The sequence below is a fragment of the Lagopus muta genome, chromosome 11, assembly GCF_023343835.1.
Source record: "Lagopus muta isolate bLagMut1 chromosome 11, bLagMut1 primary, whole genome shotgun sequence".
NCBI classification, from domain to species: Eukaryota; Metazoa; Chordata; class Aves; order Galliformes; family Phasianidae; genus Lagopus; species Lagopus muta.
This window is the reverse complement of record NC_064443.1, coordinates 11,689,625-11,709,620: the sequence shown is the minus strand read 5'-3', so window position 1 is coordinate 11,709,620 and position 19,996 is coordinate 11,689,625. Positions and strand designations below refer to the sequence as shown.

Here is a 19,996-nt window from a genome sequence, read left to right as displayed (position 1 = left end):
ATGAAAAAGCCAAGTTTTCTTTCTAAACTCTGCCTATATTAGTTCCAATACCCTCATTGTTGGCAATTCAGAGAACTTATGAAACATATGAGACAAGTCTCTCTGACCCCCTAATAACAGAATATATCTAAGAAACATTTTTCTCCACCAAAAAACGTATCTCACGAAAGAGATTTATTGACACTTCTTCTCAGTTACAATTCCTTCATCAGGTTTATGTGCTTTTGGTGGAATTATGACAAAGGGTTCTGAAAAACAGCAATGACAGCAGGCTTTTCTAAAAGCCCCTTGTCCAAATTGGAGCTGTACTTTTTTTTTTTAAAAGAAAGAAAGAAAGAAAACTTGTTTGTACAGGATGGAATAAATGTAGCCTCATTTTAAAAAAATAACTGGATGGCCAGATACACCCTATTGTTGTTATTTTTTCTTCTTGCAGAATCTCATGTATCAATTACATTTCTTTGTAGGAGAAATTAGATTAGACCTAGATTTTCATAGCAGAATTGTAAGCATCTCTGAGTTGAAATCTGGAAATGCACCAGCAGTCTCTAGAGAAAAACCCTGACCCTCACCAGCCAGGCTACAGGATTTCCTCACATAAAACATCTCTGAAGCAATACAATAACAGTATCTGGGCCTGAAATTCCTAGAAATTCCCAACTTCCAAATCTAACAGAACAACAGGTGGCCAGCATCTCAAAACATTTCAACAAAGTATTTCTTCTACCCAGGGTGAACTGCTCTGACAAGAAAGGCAGTGCAAAGCATGTGTGGAATTTTAAGCAGCCACAAAAGAACAGCTGTCCTTGGGCTTAACTAATTCCCCACAACAGCACTGGTGCTTTAGGAATTGCCTCAACAAATATTCAGAATAACAAAGAAAGGAAAAGGCCAAAACTTTCAGAGATGGTAGACATAAGCAGAGCTCTCATGTCCTCTGAAATAAAATCATATTAAAGCAACGATGACTAAGTAACTGCATGGGACAAAGTGGCACTGAGTTTCAGAGCAACACCACTTCCTCAGAGACAGCAGAGCTCACAGCCTCTCTGAAAGAAATGCACAAGTGGTGAGGAGAAATGTGACTCACAGACATCTGCCTGTCAAACCGCAGAGAGGGCCATGATGCAATTCATTCATTCTTACCCTCTGCTCCGTGTCTTCTTCCTCTTCATCTGGATTGAAAGCTTCAGCACAGACTGGAAAAAGGTGCAAAGCAGTGAAAGAATATCAGACAAATCAAGTTGAAATTAATTTCCCCCAGATTTATTATCTGCATTTTCCCACAGGAAAAAGATCCACTTTTTTCTTATGCTGTAGTAGTGTCAGAGACTTAAATCCTATCTGTTCTCAGAGCAGGCACACCATGGCTGTTCTCAAATTCTCACATTAGAGGTCAGTAACTTGCCCTAGAAGACAACACTGCCTGCTGAGTACTGCAATACATGCACACAAGTTTCCTTTCCACCCTTACTGAAGCATAAAAAAAATAATCACTATTCAGATTAATTTATAGACATACTCATCAAAAAAGCAGGGTGAAAAGCACTGCAGCTACATTGCCCCATGCTCTGCAGAACAAAGCAGATACCAAAACAGACAAAAAGAAGTGCAAGGAGGCATGTAGCACTCTACCTCAAGTCAATTTGCAATGATCTGCTCTTTTTTAATGCAGAAAAATCATATTTACACAAATTAATCTGGTAAATGACTGCAGCTTGACTATAGTATATTCTATGACTATGAAAAATAGAGGTTAGTTCACTCCTCCCATATGATCCTGTATCTTACCATGTTTGATTCAACAGAATATCAAATTGATAGGAAAAGGACAATGAAAAATACAGTGATTTTTCTTTTTTAAAGGCTGAGAAATTTGTGTAAATCCCAGTGCTTAGGAACAAGGCTCTTGCAAACCAGCCACTGTAAGTGCAGTAGGAACTACCCACTGTGTAACACCAGCCACTGTGGGAGATGCAGTGATAATGACGAGCTTCTAAAATGTCTAATTAATTTTGTCCATTTCTGGTACTTCAGAAAAGGCTCATCTTCACAGTTGTTACACAGTTCTACAATATCAAACACATTCTCCTTTGGCCAACAAAAGCTGAGTCCAGATTTTGTCCTTAACTCATGGGCATTTGCTGTTCTTAGGCGTCAAGGTGAACCCTCCACTCTTAGTACCTGCAGAGATAAAGCGAGAGTCTTCTTTCTCATCCATCCTGCTCTTGCTCTAATAAGGACAGCCTCACTTCTGAGGCCACACAGCGCTCGTAAAATTTTACAAGGAAACACCGACAGCATTTTTCTTTTTGCTGTACCCAGCATCCCGACAAGACCGAACTCCTGGCAGAATGCCCCGGAGCTCACTGCAGTGACATGAAACAACTGGATGGACTTAGAAAGCACAAAGATAAGTCAACTTGAAAAGAAAAAAAGGCTTCAAATTCAGCAACTTGCAAATAATTTGAAAGCCTATACGAAACTACTGACCTCATCATCATGCTTTAAAAAAAAGGCTGCAAGGTTAGCATAATTTGCTAGAAAAGACCTGTACCTTTTAGGCAGCAAAATTAAAAAAAAAAAAAAAAAAAAAGCAAGTATTTTCTAGCAAATTACATTTTGATTCCTGTCTTTTTCCTGGATACAAACAGACTGGAATACAATACAAGCACTGCATTTATTGCACCACAATGTAAAACCCCAATTATGTAATCATTAGCTATGTTAAGAGCACTTATGTTCATACAATAAACCCATTTTCTGTGCTCAAACAGCCCCGTTTCTCTGTCCTTCTGATTGTAAAGAACTCCTGTAACTATCCCATGGAAGTTAATTTCAGGGCTCCCAAAAGTGAGCAGTTTGCAAATGGCAGCAGACAGCCTAGGTGGAAAGCTATTTGATCTTCTACCTCGGCAGAGCAAAAATATACTTGCTCTATCATTATCTGCATGTGTCTGAATTAACACTTTAACTACTGCAGTATCCCAGTGAAACAGGTGCTCAAAGACAAGCTCAAAGCATTAGAAGCAGTAGTATCTTCTCAGACTCACCAAGGCACCTACTGGAAGGACCTCTTTCTGAAGGTCACCCAGCCCAAACCAGCCCTACAGGGGAGCTACCTCCAATGCCAGACCAGGGCTGACCTGGGAACCTCCCGGCTACAAATCCCACAGCTCACTGGCTTCCGTGTTGCAGCACAGCAACGCTCTCCCAGGCAAAAAGCTTTTCTTAGTGTGCAACCTAATTCTCACAAATATCTTGAAATAAGTGAGGTCTGAACTCACACCTTTCCTATAAGACTTTTCAGCACAGCTCTGCCCTTGAGCAAATGCTAAGTATGAATGTGATTCCAACAGCACAACTGCATCAGCACATATGCACTTCATGCAGACAAGTATCTTCCCAAAACTACCCACAGAATTCTAACAGCTTTGAAACAGAATAAAAGTTTTCAATTTTCAGAAGCATTAAAGATATATATATATATATATATTTTTTTTTTTAAATCAAGCTTTTATCCTAACATTTACATTTTTTTCTCTCTTTGCTTGTGCAGCTTCTACAGCTAGTTTAGCTTTCTCCTCATACAGCACCTTCTTTGGCTTTCAAGAAGGCACATCTGTTAACACTGCTGAAGGCTCAGATCTATATTCTGTTATGCAGGTGACAGCATCTGAAAGCAAGAACGATCTTTCTGGCTGCAGCAGCGATGTTAGCTGTGAATGGCAGAGGTGGGGGGAAACAAGAGGCAGAGAGAGAATTAAAAGTTGCGAGAGAAGGTTGCCAGTAGAAACACTTTGCTCATGCAAGCATGAATCAATCCCAAGATACCATTCTGCAAAGGATGTTTTGTCAAGATCAAAGTCCTTACACTCCATGCAAATTTCAGAATACTTCAGCTCTCATAAGCAAAGTGTTTGTGTGAAATGCATGCCGCCCTCACAGCTGGGGCATCACTGTTACTCCTTTGTACTTATTAAATCATAGAATGGCTTGGGTTGGAAGGGACCCCAAGGATCATCAAGTTCCAACCCCCCCTGGCCACAGGCAGGGCCACCAACCTTAGTATGCATTACTTCCAGTCAGTCTGACAAGATCCATCACTAAAAACCCACCCAGAGCAGCACACACAGAGCAACTTTTCCAGCTACTCACTGAGATCAGTAATCTCACACGATGTTTCAGGCTGTGTTCTTTGCTACAGAGCCTGGCAAAGCTCTTCATTTCTGTCCCCCAGGGGCTGATGTACAACCCCTCCTGTGAGGACACACAGCTGGAGAGATGACCACTTCCAGGGCTTCTCACTGCTCCTTCACAGCTGAGCTGCTAAAGCAGACACTTCCAAAATGACGTAGCAGAGATGAACTACAGAAGCTTACACAGCACCTGCACAAGGGTCTTCAACAGCACTCAGTACAATTTGCTGTACTTAGGGAAACAAATTAAAAGTTCCCCCTCGCTTTTGTTTCTGTATAGATCAGAATTTTTTGGTTCAGAAATCACACTTTAATTCCCGAGTTACAGATCTCACCATGTCACAGACAACTACAGATCCATCCCGAATGCTCCAGGAGCCAAAGCCAAGACACAACTTGGAGTGCCTGGGATGTGAAGAGCCAACTCCCCCTCAGATGTGTCAGATCCCGACACAAACTATCCAAACACAGCACTATCTGCATGACCATGTATGTCAAATGAAATGCAAAACATTTTATTTGAGGGATATTTAGAAATAATTTAGATAGCAAAGGAAAAAAAAATCATTTTTCAGTTCTGGAGAGATCTTACTGTACAATTATAAAAGTAAAATAAAATCTACTCAGTTCTTCACAGGAAGAATTCTATTTCTTTCAAGACACAAAATACAGTTAATCTAAGGGAAAAGAAGGTAAAAATGTTTATCTGGCTCCACCAAAACATTGCTTAATTCCATAATCCAACTTGAAAATACCCATTCCCACTACGGACATTTAATGTGTGGGTTTTGTTTATTTCTTTTCTCCTTCATAGGAAATCCAACTCCACATTCACATATACCTTTCCTCCCAAGATGCTAAGTGCAGGCAGTGTAATAAGCTCTTTCAAATGAAAACATCTATTTCATATACACATTTGTTCTACATATTCTGAATGAGATTTTCAAATATTTCTCCTAAATTCATCTGGATCAATAAACATCTGTTTTTAACTTCTTATCTACAAGGCTTTATCATCAGATCAGACACTGATCTGCTTCGGACCTGACAGCAAACAAGTGAGTCTGCATGAAAAACAGCAAAAAAAGCCTTCCATCACTGCAACGATGGAAAAAGAAGAAAGTTTTTCATGTGGCAGCATCAAAGGAGCTCATAGCTCTGACACAGGAACAATCCAACCCAAAACATTACTCCTTAGATCCTAAACAGCGAAATTGTTACTTCTGTTTCCTTTAATACATTTGAACAAAATCCCAGAAGGGCAGCAGAGCATTTCAGACTTCAGCACTGTGTGTGGTGCAGCGCAAGAATCTCAAAAGCAGCACACTTCATTCTTGCAAGTTAAGAAATCAGAAGGCTGAAATGGATAAACACTCTGCTGACCTCGTTCAGGCCTTCTAAGAGCCTTACCGATGAGATAGTCACCCATAAAAAAGGCCTCCTGGAAAACATGATGCTACTACTATTTCAGAGCACCCAGCTTCACAATTGTGCAAGTAAGCCTTCTGCTTTCATGATCTTCCCTGTTTCAGCCAGTTACACATATCTTACCTCATTTCTGAGTGCTTTACTTGATGCAGGGAAAACAAGAAGCTAAACACCATAAATGCCTATGGGCCCAATAGACGCTACAATACTTCATATTTCAGTTAAAAACTGAACATGGAGATCATTCATTTTACATTTAGATTACATTAAAACACTACAAGTTCTAAGAAACAGCTCGAGTACATCCCTCAAAAACAATTAAATGTGCATCATACAGGCCTTCAGTTGCAAGGAGTAGATAGGAGAGAATTTAGCCGAGGAATAGAACAGAAGTGCTTTTCCATTCTAGAAATAAGAACTTCCCTTTCAACTCCCAGACCAAGGCCCTTTTCTGGTTTTATACTTGCAGTCCTGATACATGAACTGCTAAGTCTGCAATGAGGCACTTAATATTTTAAAAGAAACACCAGGATCTTAGGTAAAGTGCACTGAAGTGCTGCATGTTAGAGGAGAGCAGATATTCAGCAGTGAAAATTACTCCCATCTTTCAGCACCTGTTGTGACAGAGAAATGATGTCAGTGTCAGAAGGCATTTCAGAAATGAATGGCTTAGCAACTTCAAAATGATTTTTAAGGATTTGCAGACAACGTCCAAATAGATGAAAATCCCATTACCCTTAAAGGAATAAGGATGGCCTTGCTCACCTGTAAAGATGCAAACAACCTAAAATGCACACGGTTTGACACAAAAGAACCATGTGCAGTTATGATGGGGAAGCTCCCAGGTCTCCGTGCTTTGTGGTGTCCGCACCCTGTCCAAGTAAGCATGCAAAGCAGAGAATCAACCGTTCAACCCACTGAAGGGAAAAAAAAAACCCACACCAAAACCTACAGAACAGCAGCTACTGTCACCATGGAGCAGCTCTTGCGATTGCTAGTAATTGGGAATGCACAGCTATGTGATGTGATGCAATTCCCTTTAGGATGAGCCAACTCCCAACCTTAGCAGCTCGCTGAACAAATGGATTTCATTTACAGGAAATCCACAGTTGAGCTACTCTGGCAGAAGGCTAAAGGAAGGCAGTTAAAAGCTGCACACTTCATTTATAAGCAATTAGTTCTGTCTTTTTACAACACAGATTAGTAAAGATTTAACTCCATTCTGTACCCAAAATCCAGAGGTATGGGAAACATCCACACCAACACCAACTCTGATCTGAATTAGCTACGTGCTTCAGGCAGCCAAATACCTACGCGTAAGCAATCTCCCACAGTCATGTCTCCATTTCTTAAGACTCTCTTTACATGAAACCGCTACAAAAGCTGTCATGGGACTTCCAAACTGGGACTGGCTTTAAGCACAGCATATTCCCTGTGGTTTTCAGCGCGCTCATCTCTGAAGCTCTGCATTATTTCGAGTACGTTCAGTCTCACTGAGGTCTTCTGGAGCTAAAAAATGACAGAGAGGCTTCTGAAAACACAGAGAATGCTCTTTCAGATTTCTGTCAGATACAGTGCTGTTTGATTTATTAACAAGAATGAGAATCACATTGAACTCCTGAGGCCACCCCAAATATACACATCACAGCATCATGTTTTGCACTAGGAATAAAACTCCCTTTGTGTGACATGCATTTTGACATTTTCTCCAGCATTCTGCTTCCCTTTTACTGTGCACAACAAGACTACGTGGGAATACTTCAATTTGGGCTTTAAATCAAATGATAAAACACAACTTCTGTGTTCTACAGAAAAGAAAAGCAACCTCTATAGAATCTCCACATGATCTCTATTACAACCCATCAAAAGAGTGACAATGGAGTCACACAGAATTCAGCTGAAGGCTGAGATTTTCAGAAGTACTTCTATATTTCAGTATACAGACTAGCATTTAAGTAACCTTTCACGGAAAGATACAGAATAGGATTTACATATGTGCTTAATGACATTTAATGTAACAGAATTCTTCATCTACACTTTTTGCCACCTGAATACTTCTGAGAAATGAATCCTTGGTTAATTAAACTGCTTATTAAATGTGCATAGTTATGAAAATCTCTGGACTAATAAAAAGGACTAATTTGAGTTAAAATATATGGCTTCAGAAGGACCAAGACCAACAAAAATCACTACGTAACACTCTGAGAATGAACAGTTATTTAGAAGGATTTAACAAAAAAAACTGAATGGAATCCACTCTGTTGCAGCACTGCTTACTCACTTATACCTGAATTGTGGAGATCGGGTGAGATCAGGTGCAACCAGATACTGCACTTAGACCTTAAATATGGAAGCTCATTAGGTGTTGCATTCCTTTGTGTCATTAAAAAATATCTAGAAAACCACAACCAAAGTTATTCACAGCAGTGTGAGATCCAAGCAATTGTGAAGTCACAACTGCTAATTTCCAAAAATAAGCTTCTCATTACTCACTCAATGCCAATTACATGCCAAGAATTTTTAAACAAGTCCCAATATTGCAAACAGAAAACAGGCTTTTTTTTTTTAATGTGGAACAACTAATGATTCAAGCACTTTCTTACATGAGAGCACCCACACAATTTATCACCACTTTCATCTGTCATCCCACACACTTGGCTTTTGCTCATATCAACATTTTTCAAAATGAATTATTTTCACTCTAGTTATGATACCAGTTCTGCAACCATTAGGGCTAACAAAAAAAAAACAAACCATGAAACAGGTATCAGGCTGTCAAAGCAGGAAAGCTGTCCATGGCATTTGCAAAAAAAAGAAAAGAAAAAGCAAACTGAAAGACTTCTGAGTTGAAAAATTCATCACCTGCCTCAAAACCTTTCAGCAGAAATCATTATGCTATTCAGTTTGTAATATGGTGAAAAGGCAATACAGGAATTTGAACCAGAACGTGATTTTCAAATCATGCTCTGATAACGAGTAGTCAGGAAGCAGAAAGCAAAGAGAAAGTCAGCCACACTTGCATCCTCCCTTGATGATATGAGGTGGTGAGATTTTACCACTGACGTAGGAGACAGCATCCTACAAGAAAAAATACAGTAAATAAAATAAAAGGTGTTTCCTCTTGTTTTCTTGCTTCACTGCTGCTATTTAGACATTCTTGTTGTTTGCTGTTGTTTTTGTGGGGTTTTCTGTTTGTTTTTTAAACAGGATCCCTAAACTGCTTTGTTTTGTTTTAATTGAATACTAACATAATGCATGGCAATAATTAATATAAGAGCTTTCCTAGAAAATGGTTTTTAGAGCTGTCATTTTAAAAGGATAAAAGTTACTCAGAACATTTTACTATGCATAATATTATCATATCCTGACATCTCAGCTTGCCAGGGTGTGAAGGCAATGCTGTACCTCATTGCAAAGCCCAGAGAGATAGCAGACTTGAATAAGGTATCTACTGCACGAGATGACTGCTCAGCTTTTGTAGCAGACTGAAAATGAAGAGAATCGAAGGAAGTCTCCCATTGTCAAAATGGAGAAGAAATGATGAGATTGAAGCATCAGCAGCATGTAGGTCTCTTAGGAAAGTTCACCTTGTGAGGAACAGAAGTCAAAACTGTCACAGGGCATCAATTCCCACAACTGACAGATAAAATTCTTAACCTACACCCTGTGAAAACACCATGTCAAAATGTTACATGAAGATAAAAAATCCCTACCATCGTCTCATGTTGCTAGAAAGAAGCAAAAGAGAAATTTCAAATACTCATTCCAAATGCAATACTTGGTGGGGATACGGGGCAACCCTAAGGTCACAGCCAGATTCTGTGAATATTAATAACTAATATTGAGCAACAGCTGCTTATACAATTATCACACTGATAAAGATATTTATACAAGAATTAATGTAGATAATTTCTATCACAAAGTGCAGTAATTCCAAGTGTTCAACACAGAAAATCTTTATTCATTTCTAAGCACTTTGCTATGGTTCTCAGCAATAATCCTGTTTCCTTCACAGTAAGACCAATAAAGGCACTTGAATCCAGGAACTGCATCAGGCAGCGCTGATTTTTTCAAATGAAAGGGAATGGAATTTAGATATCTCTGCACAGGGAAACGAAAGAAACAGTAATGCACATATACATACACACTTGTACTTGCTGAAACGTGCTCTGACTGCTCATAAAAAGAAGATGAAGCTGAAAAAAAGACTTCACACTGATTAAAAGCAGAACTAAGATTCTATTTCATCATTTCTTTATTGTGAAAGCAGTTGGAGTGGGCCAAGTTGCAGAGTCAGAATGCCCTGCAATCACACAGTGACAAGCTGTGACCTTGAGACAGCAGCACAACCTGAGCTTTGCTCAAGAAAAGACCAATGCTGCTGTGCCCTTCTGTTAAAACCCCAGCTCACTCTGAAATACTGCCATGTAAATCAAAAGGGATGTTTCAATGAGAAAGAGGCAAATTTCAGTTTCTAGCAAACCTCATAGAAATAAAAACAAAAAAACATACCAAAAAGGAATTTAAACATGCTTCATGAACACCAAACGCAGACTTAAAATCACAAAATCTATTTGAAATTAGAAAATTTTTGAGCTGAAGCTGTGTTAGAGGAATTCTACAAACAGCGCAAACTGAAAGCTGCAGGTTTTTGGACTGACCACAGAGCAGAAGCAGGTACTTTCCTCCCTTAAAGAGGCTAAGCACATGCTCATGAGGACTGAACAGCCTTCTCTGCTTAGTGCAGACTGTTCCCATGCTCAGTGTTTCTCAACTTATTTCTCTCTTTAAAAGGCAGCAAGTACACAGATAAGAGCAGGAAGATGAAGGGAGCCTGGGCACAGCACCAAGAAACAACATCTGCTCAGAGATCTTCAAAAGCCACCTGGACACGGCCCTGGGCAGCCTGTTCTGAGTGACCTTGCTCCAGCAGAGGCTTGCTGGACCAGGTGACCTCTAGAGCTCCCTTTCAACCTAATTCTGTGAAACAGTAACAGCCCCATTCAAAACTTTTCCTCAGCATGAAAGATGGCGAATTTTCCCAAAAATTTTGTCAACTTTTTTTTTTTTTAATATTGAAAAACTAGTATAACCTAAGAAAACATAACTCTCTCCTGTTCCATTGAATCCCAAGAGAATGAAGATGGTCCAGTCCAATCTTGCCACTCAAACTAGGGTCCACTAAAAAGGTAGCTCAGGACTGGACCCACGTGGCTTCCGAGCATCTCCAAGGATGGGAACTCCACAATCTGCATGGGAAGCCTGCTGCTTGTTCACCCACGCAAAGCCTCCCAATGCTTTCTGAAGCTGCACATCAGGAAGGACCTCTCCTGAGCCTGGAGGAGCTTGAAACAGTAAGATGCTAAGATATGACACTTATTAGAAGGGCACAGATGAAATTCTGTCATTGCTCTTCAGCACGAAACATTCAGAACCTTAAAAGCAGGCACTCCTCCTTAGGAGAAACACTGCACTTTATTTTTTTTTTAAAGTAAACCATGAATTTCCTAACTTGGCTTCACAAATCTCCGATTTTTTATTGGCCATACACAGTAAAACAGGACTCAGTAACTCTTAAACAGAATTATCCTTCCTAAACATAAACATTTATACAGCAGTTTTATCTTCACAAAGGGCTTAGCACACAATTCCACAGACAGCAAATTTGATCCTCCCCACTTCCCTGAGACTCTGCCGCCCCTGCTGAAGCACCAGCCAAAGCAACTCCTGGCCATTTCTATTACATTTTATATTAACATGAAGATAGTTACAGATCCTGACAGTCACTTTGTTTTGTTGGCACAAGACCAGGGAAAGAACCAGATCCCCTAGATTATACAACTTAATTATTCTACATAATTCTTGAATGTGAAAACTACAATCTCATCCCAATCCCATGCAGACTGGAAGTAGATTGAGGAGGGAATACATGCATATGCAATAGAAACAAACTACAGCAGGTCACTTGGATAGAATGAAATCAGAGAAAACAGATGAAAAATCTGTCACAGGTCTATAGTATGGGTGTCATTTTGTCAGATTTTTTTTTTTATATATCCTGTGAGGAAGTCAGCAAGCCTGCTGGAGAGCGGGTGTTTTGTGGAATGGCTCTAAGGTGTCCAGAAATGGCAATACACAAATCTAGCAAAATAGTTTACCTTTTTGAAAAATGTTAAAACTAAAAGAGGAGGAGAAACTGCCCAACTGAGACTGAAGTAGGCGTGATTCTCTCTTCCTTTCAAAACACAGCTAACTTTCATTCATATATTGTTAGCAGCAAATTCTCCTCAATTTCACGTATCAATCAGTAGGACTACTATCATACATAACATAGAGTAGGACTAATCACAGTGCTCTCTCTTCCCTTCAATTACCCCTTGTGAAAGGAGGGATCACTGGTGTCTCTCCACCCAGCTTGCAGTCACTAACCAAAGGCCAGGCTACACACCAGCATCCTCTGCAGCCTCCTTCACCACAGACTGGGACCTCACTAACAAAAAAAAAAATGAGAGGCACCCTTCCTATGCTTGGAAAAAGATCAAGAAACGTAATCATGCAAGAATGAATTTCAACACAATCCAGCTCTTAGCAGCAGGAATTGGTATGGCTCTCAGGCTGACCAAACCAAGCCCAGGCAGACTGAGTCAGTGGACAAGTAGAGCAATATGAGTTACTCATACCAGCAAAAGGCTGAGACTTGGCTAATTCACTTACAGCAGCAGCGAGTGTTATAGTGGGTAATTAGCACCACAGCCTTTTGCAACCCACAGATCTTAAAATTAGGGATGGTGGCGATGGTTGGTTGTTGCTTTGTTTTTTAATTTCTACAAAGGCACTGACTATTATTTTCTAAATAGAGGATTGTTTTAATCAAGTCAGTCAACTAGCTTGTATCCAAATTAGTACTGCAGACACACTGCTTGTGGTCTGAGTGCCTGCCACAGCACCTCAATGTCATGTGGCCAAACACGCTATACACAAGTAACAAAGCTGTTATATCAGCTCTGGGAGAACATTGAGCTCTCATTTCTTTCTCCCTCCTAGCACTTCCTGGAAAGGCTGTTTCTCTGCAGAGCAGCACTGCTTTACCACTGCACATCTCTGAATTGCACCAACGTGATTAGATAAGCTCCCTTTTCCCAGCGTGACCCTCCTGCACAGCCCATGGAGTTTTTTCATCCCCCAGCCAGGGCCACCTGCTCTGCAGGTTGTGCCTCTGGCCAGCACACAGAGCTGCTCTTCTTTGGTCAAGAAGCAACTGGGATTCCCTGCAGAGCCTTTTCAGCTGCCAAAGCACCTGGAAGAGTTTAATGCCAAGCAAGTTACCACTCTCTCCCTCCACACTGGCCTAGGCGATACATAACTAGCAACAATAGCAGAAGCAATGAGTGCAAGTAAGCAGAACCATTTCCATCAATCAATCTGCATGGTCTCAGCACTACAGGACGGGAAAGAAACAACAGCACGTGCAACTGATTTATCATATATGGGATACGAAAGCAATATCATCACTTTTGGTTAATGATTTAAAAAGATACAGAGAAATAAAATTCACTGTTCTTTTGGAGAAAAGTCACAGTAATTTTTAAGTGTAAAAGGTTTGCCTGACCTTCCAAATAGCTTATCCTTTCTCAAGCAGTTTTATTAACACTGACATTCTAGAAGCATTTTACTGAAGTACTGCATAAGCCAGAATTGAGTAAACTCATCTACTCAAAGTGTTCAAAACAAGCACTAATAAACCTCCTGACCAAATCCCACCCGTGTGCAAAGCAGAATTTGTATTTTAAGTCTTCAAGAATGACAGCTATGTGTTTACAATAATTAAAGCACCATTTGCCAGTGGTGCCAGTCAAGCACCTGAAGAACTCCTGGTTTAGATCATTAAAAACTAAACACCTAAGTGAAAATTCACTAATTAGCAAGGTTTTTTCCTTACTGAAGCTTCTCTGCAGTTTGAAAATCAATACAAGCTGGCTTTAAAGCTCTGCTACATGTATCAAAGCACAAAACTACAAGCATAATTCCTTATCTGTATTTCCACAGCTGTTTCCAGTTTGGGCAACAGGAATAAATAAGTCCATCTTCCACAGTTTTACATATCCTTGGAATCTGCATTAGTAGCCCAGGTAACCACAGGCATTTGGTTATCTTTAGGCAGCTAATCGTAGCTGTCTAGTGTTAATCACTCCCAATTTCAAACAAAGTAGTCTAAAAGAGAATCTGTAACTACTGCATACATGTTGAAGATATTTTATGTGAAATAAAAATACCACAAGCAGCATGTAAATAAAACAGCAATAAAGATAAAAGATCGCTTTAAATATCTTTCTTTCAGTCAAATAAACATTTCAGAACTTTGTCAGAGACATAAAATTCTTAATAAGAAACCATACCTGATACTCTTCTGTTGTATCGGTTAATGACTGGAGCTGCAAAATAAGCAAAACAAAATTACAAATGCTATTTAAGAATTCAAAGTCATCATCTTGAAAAATCATAGTACATTTTTACTACAGAAATCCCATACAAATATTTCTTAAAAACAAATAAAAATGCTTTAATGTAAAGCTTTCGTCCACCTACTTGCCAACAAGTACACATTTAGCTGAAATACCTTCGAGAAGGCAATCACTGATGGAGCTAGACCATCTTTAAGTTCTCTTCCAACCCAACCCATCCATGGTTCTAAGACAAGAGAAATACTAACTCCAAAACAAGATATCATATTCATGGTAAAAACACCTCATCTAGGTCATAATCATTCCAGTTAAGTGATTAACGAGTCTCACCTCCTGATGTGAATACTTTTAGCCCAAAGTTTTCCACTCAAATTCAGTTTGCCACAAGTAATGACCAATCTGACATGAAATGCACCACGACATTTTATTGCAGCAATGCAAAAACTAAGATCATGAATAAACATCTGTTGAGGCCTAAGCTTATGGAAGCATGTAAGGTACAATTTATCCCTGCTGACTAGCAAAAACAAAACCAAATTACATCTCATATAAAACAGAATCTAATTGCCTTCAGAAGCTGTAACATATAAATGAGTTTCCTGACTGTTGATTAAATCCCTGGAACGAGATTTGTTAGCCCCGACTGATTCAGGCACAAGTGTCTTTCTTTTCCACCCTTTGACCACACACTTCTTACTCACGTCTAAGAGCATGTAACACTGCAAAGAACGACAGTTACAGAAAGCTCTGACATACTTTGGGTTCCACAGAAAAGCACTTTCCAGAGACTGCAGCTTCTTTCAGAACACTGGTTATTTTATCTCACAGCAGGGATTAGTGCCATCCACACAGCACCAAGTGCTCCACTGTGTTGAAAACGAGCAAAAAAACATCACCTTTTAAGGACAGTAAGGAGTGCTATTATTCTGCCTCCACAAAGCACTTAAGATTAAATCGATAGTTTGCTTCTCCTCACACTTGTGGCAGTTTTAACACGTATAAACTTTCGGGATCACTTTTATACGTTGTCAGACGATGCCTATTCCTATGCTAAGGAGCTAAAACATGACATTTCCTACTTCTGAAGATTACCTTTTCTTTTATTCTGGCTTACCAGGGAAAAGCTCTGTCTATGACTACTCCCAGTGTTGCACAGACAGCACATGGCCGCTCCCATGGAGCAATCTGCCTGCACTGAGGGCTGCTGAGAGCACGGCTCACGATGGTCCCACCGCAGCAACGCTGGGCTGCAAGCAGATGCCACTGAATTAGATGGGGCAGCAGGGACCAACACATCACAGCCCAGCCTACATGGAAATAGTTCCCACACAAAACATAAAAGGGCATCTAATTTAAAGCATAGCTCATTAGGTTAAAGCACACTGATAGGTTACAACTGTAACCTCTGGTACCAAGGCAGCCTGCAGAGCAGGCATCTTCCTACACTCTGACACAGAATCCAAGGCACCAGCCCTCAGCAAAGCCCCTGCCTACAACAAAAACAAGCAAACGCTACTTCAAAAACAAAAAAACAATTCATCCTATTTGTATCCACATTTAGAATACCCAACAGCACGCCAGGGCTGTGCTCAGGTCAGTTACACGTTAATTGAAGGAATCAGAACAGTAATAAAAAGGTTGCTATGAGGATTGTATTATAACTCTCTCTAGGTCCAAACCCCATGCAGCAGCATTAAAGCTCAGCATCACAGAATCACCACACATCTCCTATCTTAGCACAGGGCTCATTTCTGTTTGTGCCGTGGCAGCCAAGACTAACTGGGGAAAGGCAACAAAAACTGTGGCAAATCAAACCGTTGCACCAGAAGAAACCAGAACAGCCCCATTTCCTCCCTGGCAACCGATGGCCAGTGACATCAACAGCAGAAAGGCTCCAAGCTGTGTGCTCGCATCCTACGCTTCTGCCAGAAAGGACTTCAGCCACCAACACCCCCCAGCTGTTGGAGGAGAGTCAGAAACCTCTGCTGAACACATACATGTTCCTCAGACCGACCTGAAGCACGGACTTCATTAAGCACAGCAACGCTTCAGGGCGGTTTCTCTGATGGAGCAGATTCCAGGTTTCTGGCTGTGGGATTCTTTTTATTATGGATTTAATTTCTCAAACCACTCAGTTCTCCAGCTAAAATCAAGTATTTAATAAATGTTTATCAACTTTATACCGTATCACTTAACCTGACTCACATTCTCCTCTTCCTGCACTAAGGAAAACATAAGTAGTGAGTGTTCATTCACATACAGGGACATCATATATGTACACGCACAAGGAAGAAATAATGCTATGAAGTCACTCAGTGAGAAATGCTTTTGAAACTGATGAGCTACCTTCAGTCAATTCTGAAAAATTAGCAACACACATTTGCTAATAAAAGACTGCAATTTTTCTTCCTGAAAGGTGCATCCCTCCATTTATTTAGTAAATTGAGATGAATCATTTGCATCAAATCAATATCAAAAGTTCTGTACAAACATGACTTACATCAATAGCAAAAAGCCCTATTGCCACACAGCTGCAATTCTGCTTCTTAGTGGCTCCATCTCTTATTCAAAAGTTTGGGATATAAAACCTCAGACATTCACTGGCATTCAGTATTGCTGGAAGCACTGCAGTAGCTGTGTGGGGTTTGGTCAACTTTTTTTCTTTTCCAATATTTTTGGAAAGTGAAAAAAAAAAAAACAACAGGGAATTCTGCAGCATTCTTCAGTTTGCTCGGCGCTGAGACTTCCTTTTTGTCTCCTAACAGTGAAGCCTGGTTAGCCATGCCCGAGCTACATGAGCTGTGACCACTGCTGAAGGCAGGTGTGAACACTCAGCCCCATATGTGAAAAAGTACACAGATATTACCTGCTTTTATTCTTGCTCCAAAAACGAAAGCAACAATTACAGAATTCGGATAAGAAATTGACAATAAAATTGTTCTTCAACTTCACAAACCAGATACAAGAGAATTAACCAACCCCACCACGTGTGGGATCCCACCCTTGCCGGTGCACTGAAAAGTGACTGGCAAAGAATAGCAGCAAGCTTCTTCCAAGCTGCATTACCACAGTAACAGTGCGAGACATTTGTTTGCACTATTTACAAACTTTGTGAGGTTACAGAAAGCACTAAAGCTTGAGAGTACAGACAAATGACAACAGCCATCCCCAGCTGCTATCCTCTTCCTTCACATACTAAGAACATTACATTCCTACAAAGACTCGCCCAGGGTCACAGGAAAAAAACTCAGGGACAAAGGAAGAACTGGCATTCCAGGCATGCAGAGTACGAGGTTAGCACTGTGACACCTTCAGTGAAAACACTGCTCCTATTCCAACAGGACTTTGCTTTTTACCAGGATCTGTGAATGCTTCCCTAATTACAACTGGGGAAAATGCACACTGATTGCTTCTGATAGTGGTTATAATTTATAGAGACAGACTAAGTAAAGTTCTTGTGTGCCCAGAAAATTGATTTCCTTTACCATAGATCTTCCAGGCAACAACCTGACCAATTCAACTACTTGTTGAAAGTTCTCTCATGAAAGATGGAGCAAAGTTTATGAAGGGTCGCATGAATTCAGCAGAGGAGCTCCTTATGTTCTAACAGCAGTACAAAACAACAGTCACTTTAGAGCACTGTCCCATCAAATGACGGGGCAAAATCATCCTGTGCGAACAAAGAGAAACTGAATGCAAACTGCTCTTATGGAACAAACCACTGAAGATCATCCAACAAAATGAGAGCTGCCACTAGGAACTATGAGAGCTTAAATACCAGAAGGAGAGCACAGCACAAATCGAGGTGTGACTGTCTGTGCGGAATGCTGTATCGACTTACGATAAGGAAGTGCCAGGCTGCAGCTGTCAGACTTTTCCTACTCACCAAGATGTTAATGGACTCACATGAATACGAGCCATCACTGCTGTGAGAAAAGTTCAAGACTCAAGCACCAACATTTAAGGCTATCTAGTAATTGAATCAGTGTGCTATAAAGGAATCAAGACTTTCACCATGCAATCAGACTGCAATAAATGCTAATCGAAACAAGTTTTTCAACAACTAAGTAGTTCAAGGCAGTTCTCTGTGATTAGTACTAATAAGAAAAACACAAAGTATCCACACACATACACTTGGCCTTTCTGTAAGATGCTTTTATATGTATTAAGTTGGAAAACAATCACAAAATTACATTACTATTAAACATTTCAATAAAACGTGGGCATTAATTCTTTTTCAGTCAGTGTTTAAAAATAGAGCTCAGCAGGAGATAAAGCATAAAACCAAAGCAGCACCACACCGTGGTCTCCAATTTAATTGATTTTTTTTTTTAATTTATATTTTAAAATTACTGACACAAAATGGAAGTATTAATTGGCTACTTCTAAAGGGAAAAGATGAATGAACAAGCAAGGCAGCTTTGTCAGTTAAAAAAAAAGATGTTTCACAAGGATTTTAGAGCTGCTCTGCTATTCTCAGTCGGCTGTTTTATTTAAGGAGGAAGAAAAAATGTGACGTGCTCTGGGATGGGCAGACTTGAAATAGCTGATACATTCAGGAAAGCCATAAATCTTGATGGAAGAAATCAGGGGAAACCTCTGGTTACAACAACTTAAGAACCACTACTAAAAGATTTTTGTCTTTTTATATTAAAGACACTTTAGAAAAAAATACACCACTATTTCAGCGTTCTCATTTCATGACTGAATGCACTAGGGTGCATGCTATGATTTTGGTTATGTTCATCAGCAGATATCAATTCAGTACCAAGAAGGACCACGCTCCTGCTATGCAGTGAACCCCGCACTCACAGTTCAGGAGTTAACAGCCTAACTGAAGCCCAACTACAGGGGAACGAACAGCTATCGAGCAGCACTCGGTGTTATCTGACACTGCAATGGCTGACCCACACAGCCCTCTTCTATTTCCTGCTGACGTGTTCAGATCCAGGCAAACATCACACTTCCTTGCTTCTGGAGTTGATTTTTATGAGCGTCATCTACATTACAAAGATCAAACAGGTCGCAAGGATGTGTGCATTTGCTTTACAGAAAAGGGGTTAGACAAATTCCCAGTGCTAAGGCGAGATCTCAAGTGAAAGGATGCATTTCGCAGTGATCAGAGATATAACAGTATGTCAATACTGTAACAGAACTGCCAAGGTATGAAATGAAAGGCTGGGGGTTTTGTTGTTGTTGTTGTTTGTTTTGTTTTTTAGATAATACAGTTCCATACTGCACAGAAAAGAAGGACGCTGCTGCAAAGAAGGAGGAGATACAAGCAGATGTGTCAGCTCTCCCAAGTGTTGCCAGAAGACAAGGCCCTGGAAGGCACAGCAAGGCGGTCAGGTTACTGCCGAGTGAAAAGAGGAAGTTTAATCCTGCTGCTAAAGCCCAAGTAAAGAGAAAAGCATTTCAGAAATATGAAAATAAAAGGAGCCATATTAACAGTATTAAGAAAAAACTAAGAGGCAGAATGCTGCTAGAATTACAAAGCAAGCATTAACCTTATGATGAGAAGTAAAAACTGAAAACAGTTTGGAGGCAAGTTGTATAAAGATTCTTCTAGAAAAAACTAGAAAGGGTTAAAGATGAATTGAGACTACAGAGCAACACAACCATACACAACCATACCATACATACATACTCAACACAACCATAGCAATGAGAAATGCAAGCCTCCTCAAAAGACATGCCTCAGACAGGACAAGATACCTGAATCTTATCAGCTCTGGTACCTCGCAACACTTCCCTCTGTAAGAAACCCAGCAGCACACAGCAGTGCCTCGGGGCAGTGCCAAAGGAAGGGCCACCTCTTCCCTTCCCAGCTCTCAGAGCTCTGTTACCCTGCCAGCCCTGCTTTAGGCTTCACCTCTCTACTTAACACTCTCACTCGTCAGAAATGGT

The 19,996-nt window shown here is 40.2% G+C and overlaps 1 protein-coding gene across 1 annotated transcript in view; it reads right to left on the bottom strand.

Moving 5' to 3' along the window:
• The window catches only part of PRKAR2A (protein kinase cAMP-dependent type II regulatory subunit alpha), a 53,633-nt gene that overhangs the window by 20,249 nt on the left and 13,388 nt on the right, over positions 1–19,996 (bottom strand). Inside the window, exons 2-3 of the mRNA XM_048957916.1 lie at positions 14,024–14,059; positions 1,147–1,199 (exon numbers count right to left, since the gene is read on the bottom strand). Of these exons, the coding sequence (XP_048813873.1) occupies positions 1,147–1,199; positions 14,024–14,059 (89 nt within the window). The remainder of the gene's footprint in view (positions 1–1,146; positions 1,200–14,023; positions 14,060–19,996) is intronic.